General features: G+C 48.8%; 1 protein-coding gene across 1 annotated transcript in view; it reads left to right on the top strand.

The window, feature by feature from the left end:
* LOC137141846 (rho guanine nucleotide exchange factor 5-like) overlaps window positions 1-14,405 on the top strand; it is a 44,427-nt gene that overhangs the window by 18,043 nt on the left and 11,979 nt on the right. Inside the window, exons 2-6 of the mRNA XM_067530934.1 lie at window positions 6,405-10,098; window positions 11,764-11,815; window positions 12,210-12,274; window positions 12,620-12,882; window positions 14,041-14,201. Coding sequence (XP_067387035.1) covers window positions 6,405-10,098; window positions 11,764-11,815; window positions 12,210-12,274; window positions 12,620-12,882; window positions 14,041-14,201 — 4,235 coding nt within the window. The remainder of the gene's footprint in view (window positions 1-6,404; window positions 10,099-11,763; window positions 11,816-12,209; window positions 12,275-12,619; window positions 12,883-14,040; window positions 14,202-14,405) is intronic.

The raw sequence follows: 14,405 nt of genomic DNA on the forward strand, positions 1-14,405 counted from the left end.
CAAAGCCACAGGAATTATGTAGGGACTGAACAGAAAGAGACTAATGCAGAAATATAGAAAAGACTGTTGCTGTTCAAAATACAATTCCAATATCATGATTTTATTGCTATTTTCTGCTTTTCTTAAAGCCCCACTTCCTGGAGTCATGCATTTAAAAAGAAAAGTACGATTTCCAGCCCTCATGGTGGTGGTGACAAACTTGAAAGCATGAACCCTAAACATTCAAAACTCAGATGGCAAGGATAAAGAACATCCCCAAATTAAAAAACAAAACATGATCTTTAAGCCAGTCTGATGATTTTGGGAGGAGAGGGGCTGTCTCTTGGTTTTTAACACTTGGCACTCTTGCCAACTCTTTTTTGATTTTTATCACAAGTCTTGTGATATTTGCTGTTTGTTTGTTTTCAAGTTCCAGCTCCTCAAGTCAGGTGATATTACATGAGTCTCAACTTTCGTTTTTTAAAAAGTAAGTTTTTGAGTGAGTTTTGTGTAGAGAAAAGCCTGAAAATCATTAACTTCAAAGACTCAGAAATGAGGGCAAATAAACAGAATCCTGTATTTATTTATTTATTTTTTAAAAATCTCATGACTTGTTAAGCCAGGTATCATATTTTTGGGGTCTGACTCCTGGTTTTTTGAGCCTTTGGGTGGGCCGTACTGTTACCAAGTGTGCTGCTCAACTGACCCAATACTGAGGACAGTTACTCTGTGAGTACAGAGAAGGACAAACTGTCTTCAGCTCTATTTCAGCAAACCATTACCTGAGTCTGCTGACTGGTGGTTGTCCTTATCTACACTTGCAGCTTAACTGTGCTCAGTACCAAAGCAGGTCCAGTGATTGCTGACACCTGTACCCAGTAACAGGTTATTGGTTCAGTGCAGACAAGGCCGAACTTTGGAGTGTTTTTAAATTAAATTAAATTAAATTAAATTAAATCAGTATGTCAAAACCATAATAATTCCTGTGAGATATGGCATGTCGGGTACTGTTAGAAAGGCTGTAATGTGCTAAGTAAGATGATGACGTTCATGTGTTATATGTGTAAGGGAAATTATGGATATGGTTGATGTATTTCAACTTGTGCTGTGCGGTGGTAACACCTCAGACAGGATAGCTGTAACAATAGCCTGCTTACTGGCCCATTAAGACATTTATAGGTGCAATGGGCCCAGGGGGAGAAGCCAGGGATAGATCTGACGAGTCACCAGGACTTGCTCATGTGACTCTGGACTCCATTTTGGTTCCTATGAAATTCCACAAGCAGCATGGCAAGGGCCAGAGGACATAAAAGGCGGAGGCCTGGGATCCATTCTGTCTTCAGTCTGTCTTTGTCATTCAGCCTGCCTCTGGACCAATTCATCTACAGCTGAACTGAAGCTGTGAAACAAAGGACGGAGACCTATCCAGGTACTGGATGTACACCAGAGGGACTATACAAGCCTGCAAACTCCACAATTCTTCTAGAAACCTGATATATATGAACTTTCAAATCATTTGTATGTATCTGATTGCTTTAATCCTTTAACATTTCTCTTATAGTTTGTTTCTTTCTTTTTATAATAAACCTTCAGTTTTAGTTACTAAAGGATTGGCTGGCAGCGTGGTATTTTGGGTAAGATCCAAACTTATATTGATCTGGTACTGTGGTAAAGAGCATAGAATTAAATAACTGGTCTCTTTACTGGACCTAGTGGCTGATTGGGAGCCAGAGACTGAAATGCAGTAAAGGGGGCTGTGCATATTTTTATTTTGGCTTCTTGATAACCGGTGTGGGGAATCAGAAGCACAGTTTGTGGCTGGTTGGGAAGTCTGACTTCAGTGTCACCCACCAGTGCTGGGAGAATCTGCTCTCCTTTTGCAGCCTGCCCTGACCTTGGCCTGTTCAGGTGGCTGCCCTAGACATGGACGGGTCACAACCAGATCATTAAAATGTTCAGAATATCACAGTAAGTCTGCTGTTCATTAGTGCAAGTTAGTGAGATGCTACTGTAAATTGAGTACCTTTGCACCATCTGGGCTCATCTGCTATGGTGGTCCTGTCCTTTACAATCAACCTACAGTAGCAAATAGCTCTGCTTCCCTTCTTTGAATTTTGCTTTCGAGAGGAGTAGATAACATCAATCCCACAAGTTGTTTGATTTCCCCCCATCTATGTTTTTTAGTATGGTGCAAAATTTGCAGTCCACTCTGTGAATAAAGCCAGCAATATTAATAACAGTATAGCTGGTAGTGCAGTCTATTTCTGACCCGCTGGCACGGTCTGTTTTAGGTAAATATGTCAGAAGGGGACAGGTTTCTGGAAAAACTACTTTTATTAACAGATGTAGGACTTTCAGTTAAATGAAGCCACTCTAGCTTCCTGTACGTCGGTGAGACTCTGTCACTCCCCTCCCCTCTCTATAACTCTAGGGGCTGCCCCTGTCCTGGCCTGGGCTGGTCAAGGAAGTACTGTAGTAGTAGTGAGTTGCTGGCCCCATTGCTGATGCAGGGGACTGAACTATGCCACGAGTCAGGGAAGTGGAGCAGTGAGATCAGCAGCTTAGTCTAGTTGTTTCTGAAGATGGGGAGGCAAGCCAGCACCCATCCTCTTGGGCCACACTGGTAGAGCACAGTCGGCTAGCCAGACGTGGGGAGAGGCAAGGGGTTACAGGCCACTTCCTAAAAATGGCACCAGACAAGCGTGTGGGTGTGCACCTGGGAGAACAGGGGAGAGGAAATGAGGGGGTGGGGGAGGGAAATGGTAAGTTGTAGAAGTAGAAAGGCAGATGCTGACCTTAGCAAAAGGTACGCGTGTGGCTAAGAGGGTCGTTTTCTTACCAAAAGCAGACCCGTTTTTCTCCCCTTTGCATTTCATTACAAAAGGTGTGCATGGCTCCGAGTGAGGCATTTACAACTAGCTGATCTGCTCTCGGAGAACCACCGGCCCCGGTAAGCTGTGACAGTGTCTGTCTATCCCCCATGCTCAGGACTCGGCGCACTGGTGTTTGGTGTCTGAGAAGTGGAGTAAGCAGAGAATGGAATGTGCAGCAGTAAACACAGGACCACACCCTGGGCTAATGAACTCCTGGAACTGGGCTTGGCTTGAGAAGGGGGAGGGACTGGAGAGCAAACAGAGAGAGAGGTAGGCTCAAAAGCTCCTAAGAAGAGGCAGATTTTATGTCCTAGGTTGCTGCCCCCACTGCAAAGGAAGGGCCCATAGACCAGCCTTTCAACCAGCAACCTGTGCGTGTTCAGCTCGGACACAGCTATTTTAAGTGTGGAGCCGAGCAGGGCTTTCCCTGTCAGGTGGTGTGTTTCAACAGCCTGGGTGTGTGTACGTGCAAGCTCCGCTCTGCTTCAGCACAGCTGCCAGGGCCCGGGGCAGGGGCAGGGGAAATGGAACAGATAGATAGCAGCACGTGTTCCATACACCATGCTAATAGGTGTGTGTATTTGGGGGAAAGAATCTAGCAGCCCACTGAATCAAGGTAGGCAGAGAAAGGTAGATCTTGTCTCATTTTAGGAGAGTGAGAATCTTAGGGCTTGTCTCTAGCTGGAGTCATTCCTGATTAACTGCACGTTGGGGACACTATGATTCCAGAGTGCCCTGTTCCTGGTTTGTTTAAGGATGCAGATATACTTGAAAGTTGTTGCAGGTTAACAAGCCCACTTTGGAAGCCAGTTTACTGATGTGCAGGATGAGTTTTCCCACAACCGAAGTCCTGTAGGTGTGGAAGCTGTGACATGTATGGCAGTTTCCTGCAATATCCTTGGGAGACCATTGTTTATGTATCATTGGGGGCCAGCAGTTGTATGTAATTCCATGGGGAGGGTGACCCACAGCTGCTCCAGGAACTAAGAAGTGTGTGTGTGTGGGGGGGGGGGGGGGGGTGTAAGACACAGAGGTACCAGCAACTGGAGAAGCTCGTATATTGGTTCAAACGGGATTCTGCAGAGACCAACAGACACAGAAAGGACTTGGATAACTATCCTGAGTTTAAACTGACTCAGGGCCTTCTTTCTGATCCAAGAGTGGCCCCATTCCTTCCTGGGAAGGGTTGGAAGGACTTTGGCCAGCTGAGACCACATAAGATTGATTGATCATTCTTAGGTAAGCTTTTAGCATGTATATAAGAACTTCTATTGTTTTTTGTTTTCTCTATAATGCTTTCACCTTAAGAATAAATGTGCTTGCTTATAAAGAGCTGTGTGGTAACTGGCAATTATATTGTTCATAGTCTTCAAAGAGAAAGCAAAGTATAGACTCTGGAACATTCAGGTACTCTAACTCGGAGTAACACAGCATTGAACTGTGCCACCTAGATAAACCCTGATCAGGAAGGTCTCCACCCCAAAGAGATGATGGCTGCATAGCCAGGAGTTAGAGCGGGTGCCAATCAGGGACCATGGAGGGGGAATACAGATGTAGTTGCCTTGAACTATGACAGAGGCACCCCTGTTTCGGCTTAACTGTTAGACCTCCAGCAGTCCTCCCACTGCTACCCCTCTACTGCTCTGTGGTCATTTTGATTTGGCTATTACTGCGTCATTAAATGTTGGTTTGTAGCCAGGTGTACCCTGTGCCGAGTTCACACAGCCAGCCCTGACTGATTATATAGCAGCCACACTCTGATTCAACATGGTCCTGGACTTCCTGGCCCTCCGTGGAGAGGTGCACTTGCAGGTCCAAGTGAACAGTCGTCAGCAGAATGCCCAGCTCAACAAGTGGCCATCAGAACAAATTAAGGGGGGGGGGGGGGGGGTGCTCCAGTGCGCAACAAAGAAAAGGTGCTCAGAGAGGGTTATAGAAATGTAAAGGACAATAGGGGAACTTGCATGGTCTGCAACTACTATGAGGAGTAGGAATGCATTTTTGTCAAAGAGGCCACCACCAAACCCACTTATACTGTTGACATCAACCGAGGAACACCCCCCACCCCGGCTGCCCAGCAGGAAAGATTGATTCAGACTTCCAGGATTTCTGATCCACTAAACCCCAAGGCAGAGAAAGCGTAGAAATCGCCTTTCCTCCACCGAACCACACACACAGAACCAATGTGTCAGTACTGGGGAGGGGGATCTCTTCTCACAACTATTCTGTGCTCTATTACAATACAGCTGAGGGGGATTTAAACCCCTTTGTTCCAGGTACTATCCGGGTACCACTATTCTTAGCTACCCTCTCTCCACTCCTCTTTTAGCCACCCCTTGAGTGTAGACAAGCCCTTACTGCCTTCCATTCCTTTGGCACTGCTGCCACCCCCATGAAGTAACTCCTGATCCTGTGACGTTATTCCAAGAGAGTTCCCTTTCCATGTACACATGTCCCACTTGTGGACACCAATAATTCCAGCTATAGATTTCTAACATGATTCCCACTCTCCCTGCACATCCCAGTTCCCCTGATCTCTCTCTCTCTTGACATAGAGAGGACCCAGCCCTGCACACCCTTCTTTCCTTTCAAGGGCAGTTTGAACTCCGTTTCCTGACCTTTGATTCAGAAAGGTTTGGCAACCTGCAAGGAGGGAAGGGTCATAGATTTGCTTATCTGATTTGGGGTGGGGGAGGAAGAAATCCCAGCTCCGTTCTGCTAGGAGGGCTGGTAGGGTGAATGTTTCACGGGGAGGTGTTAGCTGAGGGCTCTGGAGACAGGACTGGGTGCTTAAGTGAAGTGGGCTTTTTGCTTGAAGAGAGATGAGGTGATTTCTGTAGCTCAGAGTGGCAGAACTGCTCAAGGGCTGGCTGGAGGGTTTGCCAGCGGTCAGAAGCTGGGGAAGGAGGGGGTTACAGATTTGTTTGGGAAGGATTGGGATGGTTGGGCACTGCAGAGGGGATTGTACTGTGCCTCCAGGCATTGGCATGGTGGCATGGTACCCACCCTCTGACGCATGCAGCAGTTTAAAATCATCTCTCTATCTTCCATGGCTTTCATTAGAGGAGAGGCCGGAATATTAGAGAAAACATTCCACGGCTGGAGGGAGCATGGGAAACTGCTGAGCCCGGGAAAAGAGACACTCTCTTGGGGAGGGGAGGGACAGGACGTGGTAAAGGCAGCAGATTAGATTCTTCCTCATTTTTCACACATACACCCCTGTTGAGGTCAGCCGGGTTCTCTAGTGTAACTGAGGCTGAACTGGATCCCCTGGTTTAGACTAGCACGGTCCTGAAGCCTCTCCAGCTGCAGCCCACTACTCCACCAGTTTGGGGTGTTGCTTTTTTCATGTTGCAAACGCCCATCTAATGTGTCATCTGTCATGGCCCCTAGCATTACTGTGTCCTGACTCTCTCCCACCCATTCGATGTGTGTTTCACTTCTTTTCCCAGACGCATTAACTTCTCTCCTGTGAACTCCTTGGGTCAATCAGATCACAGTTACCCCCCCTAGCCATTTTATAATATAAAACATTTGTGTTCTCCTTTGCAGGATGTCTCATTGATGGAGTCTGAAGAAGCCAATGGGGGAGGCCCCATTCCCTCAGCAACCAGCAGTCCCAGCGAGGAAAGCCCTGATCCTACACCGGCCAAAAGGGGACATCATGCCACCACTGAATCGGTAGAGATGAGCACGGAGCTGCCTGGCTCTGCAGAAGGAGCCCAGATCTCCATTGGCCAGGGTCCTCTGAGCCCTCTCTCTGCTGGGGAATCAGCAGAGATGTGTGGCAGATCCTCTAACCCTGTCCCAGCAGGACTGGAACAAGGAGTGAGAGATCTAAGGCAACAGAGAGGACTCTCAGAATGGGAGACAGATCCTGCAGTAGAAGAGACACCTTTGGAAAAAGAGAGAAGAGTTCACTCCTTGAACTCTGACCAGGGAAACCTGGTTCATCCTGAAAGCAGTCAGTATTCTTCCCTTCCCAACACAGTCTCACAGGCACCAATCACCCATGACAAAAGCCCACAGGTACAGTCTGCAGCCCTTCATATGGAATTTCCTCAGGATCAGGAAGACTTCCAGGCATGTCATGCTGCTGTCTCCCAGGCAAAGCATAAGGAAACCTCAATGACAGACACAGTTCCCAGCCAGAGGGAACCAGCCACTAACCACTTTCTGGTGTGTAAAGAAGTTTCAGAAGTTCATGGCCAGACTGAGACTTTGCAAGATGAGACTGCTGGGGATCCCCCCTTGCAGGGGTTGGATGTAGCAAACGTGACTATCAGCGAGCTCCTGCCAAGGACTGAAGCAGCAGCAGGGACCAACAAGGAGCCGTCTCCTGGGATGGATGCAGTAGGCACGATGAATCCCATTCTTTCCGTAGATAATGATGAAAAAACAGGAGGCTTACAGGGAGAGAGAGAGGATACAGACTCTTCCTCTTCCCCTTCACATCACCCACCACACCCCTTATCGGATGACAGCCAAGGAAATGCACGGCCGCCGGGAGGAAATGCAGACAGAAAAAAGGTCCTGTCATCCCACGAGAGAGAGAACAATGCTTTGGCCACAGATCAGAAAACAGACGTGGCTGGTAGGCAAAGTCCATCTGGTTCTATAAACCTCCTTGCAGAGGAGAAGAAAGGAAGAGACGATGGAGGAGCAGAAGGCAGCACTGAATCTCCAAGCGAGTGTGTCTTCCAAATCCAGAATGCTGCAAAAAATACAGAGCAGGAGGGATGGCAGCGGAAGCAGCGAGAATGGGAGGAGGAGCCCGGAGAGGAGGAGCAGTCAGAAAAGAAGCAGACAGAGCAGGGGGAGCCAGAATGGCAGAAGCTGGAGAAGGAAGTGAAACCAGTGCAGGAGGAGCCAGTATCAGAGAGGGAAGATCAGAAGGAAAAGAGGTGGGATGATCTGGAACAAGAGCCAGAGAGGGAAGAGGAAGGGCTGGAGGCTTCACCACAAGCACTCGGTCCAGGGTCACCCTCTCTCTCCACGGACAACCGGGCCCTCCATGATGTGAGGGAGAGCATTTCCTTGGCTGAGGGAACAGGACTGGCCTCTCTGCCCCAAGAATCATTCCCCAAAGCTCAGCATCCTGGTGAGGATGTGTTGTCCAGCACAGTGTCAAAGGCCTGCACTGGAGGAGAAAGCGTAATTGCTCAGCCACCTGTTCTGATAACGTCCGAAAGTCTGCACCCAGTGGGTGGGAGTTCCGTGATGCACTCCCCCACTTGCCACTTCTCTGAGCACTGGAGAGACATGGGGGTCTCTGGCCCTTCCAGCTGCATTTCGATCAACGGCCAAGACTGTGGAGAAACCAATCCGGGCGAGAGAGCCAGAGGCAGTATTGGAGAGGATGGCCGTAGTGACAGAGATGGAAGGACAGTCCAGAGCTCTGATGATGGAGAAGCTCTCTCTCTACTCTGTAGCGATGTAACCTCATATCCCGGTGCTGGGAACCCAGACTCTCCCAGGACTCTGGACCCTTCTTTTGGTGCCGAGAACTTGGGATCCCTTGGTCCTGAAAATTCTCATCCTGTTGCAGAAAACCCGGTGTTTCCCATTCATCATGATTTCACCCCAGCCTCATCATCGGAGCTCAACTCGGCAGCATCAGCAGCTGACCCATCTCAGGAGGATGCTGATGAAGGATCCCATGTGAGCCCTGTGGGATATACTGGCCTGGATAAAGCACCAAGCTCTGTACAGGATGTGTCCAGCCAGACTTCTCCTGATCTGCAGGAGGCAGTTTCTGATGAAGGAGCCTCGGTGTCCACCAGCACAGTGGATGTCCTGACTCCCCAAGGGCTGGTTCCATCTGAGAAGGGTCTTAATGAGGAGCCTAGCGCCCAACCTTTCATCTCCAAAGCTTTCAGAAGTCCCCCTCCAACGGAAAGCCTGCCCACGGACACAGATGGAGTAGAAGCTACGCCTGCAGCTCCATCACCCCAAGCACCAGACATGGCTCCTGCTCCCCCAAATTACCCGGAGAAAGTCCAGAGGCACCAAAAGCCCCCAACAGGAAGTTTTGTTTTCCAGGGAAAAGAAATGGAAGCACACGTGGTTCACGCAGCACAGCAAGAGCCTTTACTTGAGCAGGCGCATTTGAACTTCGAGGTGGAAGAGCCTGGAACAGGAAGCGCCTTTAACTCTGTAGCCGAGACCCCAGAGGAAGCTGTAATCTTTCCACACGAGCAGCACACACAGCTGCCTCCTCCAACGCCTGAGCCCACCTTGCCCCTGGCTCTTGTACCTGATGCCAGCCAGCTCGCCCAGCCTCTGGACCTTGTGCCTGACTCCAACCAGCCTCCAGCTCCTGCACCTGACATTGACCAGCCTCTGCCGTCTGTAACCAACCCCAACCCACCTCTAGATTGTGCACCAGACTCTAGCCAGTTACTGGCCACTGCCCCGGCTCTGGCCTCTGTGTCTGATGCCGACAGCCTTGTTCGTACTCTGGTCTCTGCTCCTGACGTAGAAGTTAGAGTAGAGAAACTCCCACTAATGCAGGTGACCGAAGAGGGAGTGACTGGTGTCCAGTGGGATCCTATCATCTCATTTACACAGGATGTGGTGGACTCCAGTGACTCAGGGGTCACTTTGTTGGCCAAGAGCTCCGATTTTCCCACTTTGGAAAATGAGGCACCCATGGGCCACTCAGACAGCGGCCCCGAAGTAACGGGTCAACACATGGATACACACTGTGGAAAATCCCCATCTGACCACACCTCCTGGGCTTCCCAGGGAGGGTGGAGAACATCAACAGACTCAGAGAGCAGAAATTCAGTACAGCCACCTCCAGTACTAGCCTTCTCCAATCCAATCCACTTCCTCCAGGTCAGCCCCCCGTCGCCACCAGCCGTCAGGAAACTGTACCGACAGGTGGCGTTTTTCGAGGAGCCACAGTGGGAGCAGGCAGAGGCAGGCCCCACCAGAGTGGATACCAGGAGTGCAACATCCCCTGCCGTGATAATCGAGACAGTAGAGGGTGCTAGGACATGCAGGCAAAGAATGGAAATGCAGGGAGAACCACTTCCCCTTGGGGTCCAGGTGAAAGAGGAGGTGGCCAGACATGCACCCTTGGAGAAGTCATCAAGCTGTCCAGATAAAATCAGGGGGGACATGAAGCCGCTGGGGCTCAATTCAGGGAGCCAGGAAAACCCGATCAAACGCAGAGCGAAAAGCAAAGACTGGCACCGGCAGGGCCTGAGGAAGATGTCAGCACTGCCAGACAGCTTACAAGGTGAGTTCCCTCTCCTCCTCCTCCTGGTGTCCGAGATACCAAATCTCTGCATAAGCAAAATGATGAGGATTGAGGGAGTGAAAATAGCTATAGCCAGGGTCTATCCAGTCTATCCACTTCCAAAACTGTCCCCACACAGCTTTGCCAAAGCCCATCTATCCTGCCCTGCAGTCCCCTGCTACTCCAGTCCTGAGCTCCCTACACAGCTCTGCCAACGCCCCTCAGTCCTGCCCTGCGGCAAATACACCCCACCTGTCACTAAAATTGAGCTACATTATTGGGGTTTCCAGAGATAAAAGCCATTAGGTGAAGCGAGGCTGGTTGCCTGCTTTGGACTTCTACCCTATCACCACTCTCCAGTTTTAGCCAACAACACACCCAGCTATTTCCCTAAACTAGTCCCTCCTCAATTACCTGCTCAGCATCTCTCCTCACCCCCTTCCCAGCCTGCTCCTCCAGCTTCCCTTCCCTCCTGCCTTGCCTGCCTACTGAGCCCACTGGCATTTTGGAGCAAGTTTCCCATCGCTGGTCAACAGCTCTGAGTTAACATGGCTCACGTCAGTGCTCTAAAAATAGCTATGTAGAAGTGCTGTGAAGTTATGGCTAGGGCCGGAGCTCAGGCTCTGAAGTTTAAGGAGACAGGGTTGGTTTCAGAGTCCAAGTCGCAACTTTAAAGCTCTGTCTACACAGCTATTTCTAGAGCACTAGTGTGAGCACTGTTAGCCTAAGTTTTGTTGGCCTGGGCTGGGAGGTTCGCTCAAAAATGCTGTGTATCTGTATCCTACCCTTATTCAGAGTTCTAGTCCTTTTCCTCAGACGTGCAGTGGTCCCACTGGCATTAACCCCTTCACAGTAAGCCTTTAGCAAATTAAGTGTAGAGGCCTCTGCTGCCACCACATGGCTGTTTCATGTCTGCAGATGAAGTGATAGCCAACTTTCAAGCAATGACAAGAAGTACACACACTTAAATAATGACAGTGGATGGTGAGATTTTGGATCTCCTGGCCTGTTTGGTGCCCCCTCTTTACTGATAGACTTGAGAGCTGTTCAGTTTGATTCAGAAACCTTCGGGTGTCATTCTGACCCCACGCTACCCTTGGAGAAATGTTTCATAGGAACATAGAATTTCAGATAATCCATCAGAATGCTAATCTGTCAGATTGTGTCCTGCATTCAAGAGAACCCAATAACAAATGCTTTAAACAAAGGTATAAATCCCCCATAATGCACCTAGTCAATATTGTGCTTAGTGTGTACGTGGGAGGATGAGATCTCTATGCCCTTTATAAATACAGATATTGAGTTGTGTGAAAGCAGTGATACTTTGGGCATATTTTTGCCTCAACTCGTTCTACGTTTTTTCACACTGCACAAGTATTGGCATTTTGGGACACGAGTGTTTTTACATTGAAGCCTCTTTTTGATTCAAAATATTGCACCTGCACATTCTTGTCCCCAAAGTGGAAGAAGTTAGTGGTAATGGTGGTCCCTTTCCCTGTCCCACTGGGCTCTGTTCCCCTTTCCGCCATCAGCTGGCCTTAATAATAGAGTTTATGATGTGGTACCTGTATTGCATCGTGTCCTTAAAGTTGGCTACTTGGAATCTCACTCACTCACTTGCTGTCTTATTGGCAGCAAATGGGATAACCTTTCTTGTTCTTTCAGAGGACGGAGCACACAAGGACCAGCCAGTCAGCTCAGACGCAGTTACACTCAGGTGAGTCTCCCATTTGCTTCTAGTCCCTTCTGACTTAGGCACAGAGGCCTAGGACTTTCCAGTGATTCCTTTGAGACCTAAGAAAGAGACAACAGAGCAAAATGCTCTGAGATAATGACCCCTGTCTAATCTTTATCCCAGGCTGCCCATGCAATGGGATCCCCTTCCCCAAGAGGCAAAAGGGGAATTTGTGTCCTCTTACTTCTGAATTTATATCATCATGACTATGGTCCTTTGTAGTAGAAATAAGTGATGCAGACTCTGAACTTGATGGAGAGAGAAGTCCCAACTGTTCCAGTTTAATTGCTGAGATCTGGATACGTTACATCCAGTGCAACATTTCTTATTTTCTCCTGTCCCCTTGCTCCCCAAATCTTCTCCTCACCCCTGACAGGGAGAAGAAATCTGCAGACACATTGGAGAGTTTCAAGCGCCGTCACTCCAAACTGATCAACTCCTGTAAGTAGCTCCTGTCTAAATGCACTGGAAAACCCCAGCCATTACCCCTCTGCAAGAAGTTGAAAAGAGAAGGGATCTGCAGACTCTTGCTACAGTGAAGTTAGGGGGGAATATTAGTGAGAATTTATAGAGAAGGCAACATAACCATCACCGTGCAACACGGTTAGAGATGTGGAGAACTATGTTGGTGACAAGTGATTTATAAACACTGTAGGCTCTGACATGTCCATTTGTCTTAGACTGACTGTATTGAAACAGGAGTGGAACCCTCTCTACAAAAGGAGGTTAATAGGAAGGGGAGTCACTGCTTTAGAATGAATATGAATTGCAGGCCTCTCTCCACAGCAAGGTTACTCTATCAGGAATACAGCGACGTGGCTCTGAACAAGGCAATCCAGAGCCAGAAGAGAGCAGATATTTTGGCAGAGGACTTAGAACTGAGCTCTCCAAGTTCCCCGAGGTTACGGAGGAAAGTGCTGTCTCCACAGGACTCGTATCTGCAACGTCTGTCGGTCTCGTCCAACCCATCCCTTTGGCAGGACATCCCCAAGATCCGAGGAAGCAGAATACTGCTGAATATGTCCCGAGATGATCAGAAACTGCAGGAGGTAATGGATGGATGCTGTAACCAGGTAGATGGGGACTGGCCAGGTGGGACAGCATAGACTGAATGACAAATCAGAGAGCGTGAATGCATGATACAGCAATGCAGATGGATGAATAGGAAGAGAAGTAATTAACAATGTGTACGCAGGTTAAAGGGAAGCTGGTACCTGTGTTTTTGAGTTAATTGAACTCACCGTAGTAAGGGAAAGGTGTGCAAGGGTAAGGAACGGGGACAGGGAACTCAGCCGTACATTTTATGAAAGCAAATTTCGAGGAATTAAGAATCCTCGTGAGCAAGGTACAACAGGAGGAAGCATTAGGGACAAGCCTGGAAGGGATCTCCTGAGTCATCAAGTCCAGTCCCCTGCTATTAAAATAGACCAAGTGCGGAAGAAGCCGGAGGACCCTAAAAGACTGCATTAAATCAAGGCACAGACTATAATTCCTCTGAAAGAGAATGGAAGGATGAAAAGTTGGCCATTGTGTGCAAGAGAGGCTCTGAGGGAACTGGAGGACACGGGGCAGGCAGATTCAGAGAAGTGAGGTGGGAAGGATGAGGGAAATCAAGAGGAACTGAAGGGGAAGCAGGGAGACCAGAGGATCCAGGGAAAGGGGAGAAAATGAGGACTCGGGGGAAATTTGAGGACCCTGATGGAGGAATAAGAGGGGGAACAGAGGAGATCAGATGACTCATGAGAAAGGGCAATCTGGGGATGAGCAAAATAAAAGAAGGATGAATCTCTGGAGGAAGAAGAGGACACAGGGGTGTTGTGCTTATTTCAGTAAAAAAGAAAAAAATAGATACTACAATTTCAAGTCAAAGTTGATGAATAGCTTCAGATCGCACCACAAGCTTATCCTTTCATCCCGGCAGATGGATAGATGAAGTAAGAATAGACTGATGTCCCCATCTACCTCTGCCAACCTGCCTATACCCAGGCCTCCCGCCATAATTAAAGCATCCATCTCTTTCCACTGCTTGGTTAGAGAGAGTTTGACTCTTTCTCCATCAGGAATCCGCAGCTACACACCCCCTACACTGGAAGCCAGGAAGGTTCCTGGCCTTTGCTCCTTCATTATCCTTCAGCGGCACCTCATTTAGATCCCTCATTTAGATGCCTGCTGTGCTGATGCTGTGCCCTTCCTCTTCTCCTCTACAGGCTAAGTTTGAGTTGATCATGTCAGAGGCCTCATACCTACGCAGTTTAAATGTGGCGGTGGATCACTTCCAGCGCTCATCGGAACTCCAGGGACTCCTCACCAATCAGGAGCGCAAGTGGCTTTTCTCCCGCCTGCAGGATGTGCGTGATGTCAGTGCCAGGTGAGTCCTGTCCTTCTCTTCAGAGACCACCAGTGTCTGCGAAGTGCAGATACAGCCCAGGGATGGAAAACAAAGATCAGACCAGTCAATAGCCCTCTCATCCCTACTCCACATGTCCATCCAGTCCCGGGAGACACACCCCTTCCTCAGACGGACATTTACCCTACCCTGGAACAAACCTCTTTCCTTCTTTGGGTGAGAGGA

This window comes from Emydura macquarii, unplaced genomic scaffold (genome assembly GCF_026122565.2).
Source record: "Emydura macquarii macquarii isolate MOO-44397 ecotype Brisbane River unplaced genomic scaffold, CSIRO-AGI_Emac_v2 contig_3122, whole genome shotgun sequence".
In the NCBI taxonomy this organism is placed as follows: domain Eukaryota; kingdom Metazoa; phylum Chordata; order Testudines; family Chelidae; genus Emydura; species Emydura macquarii.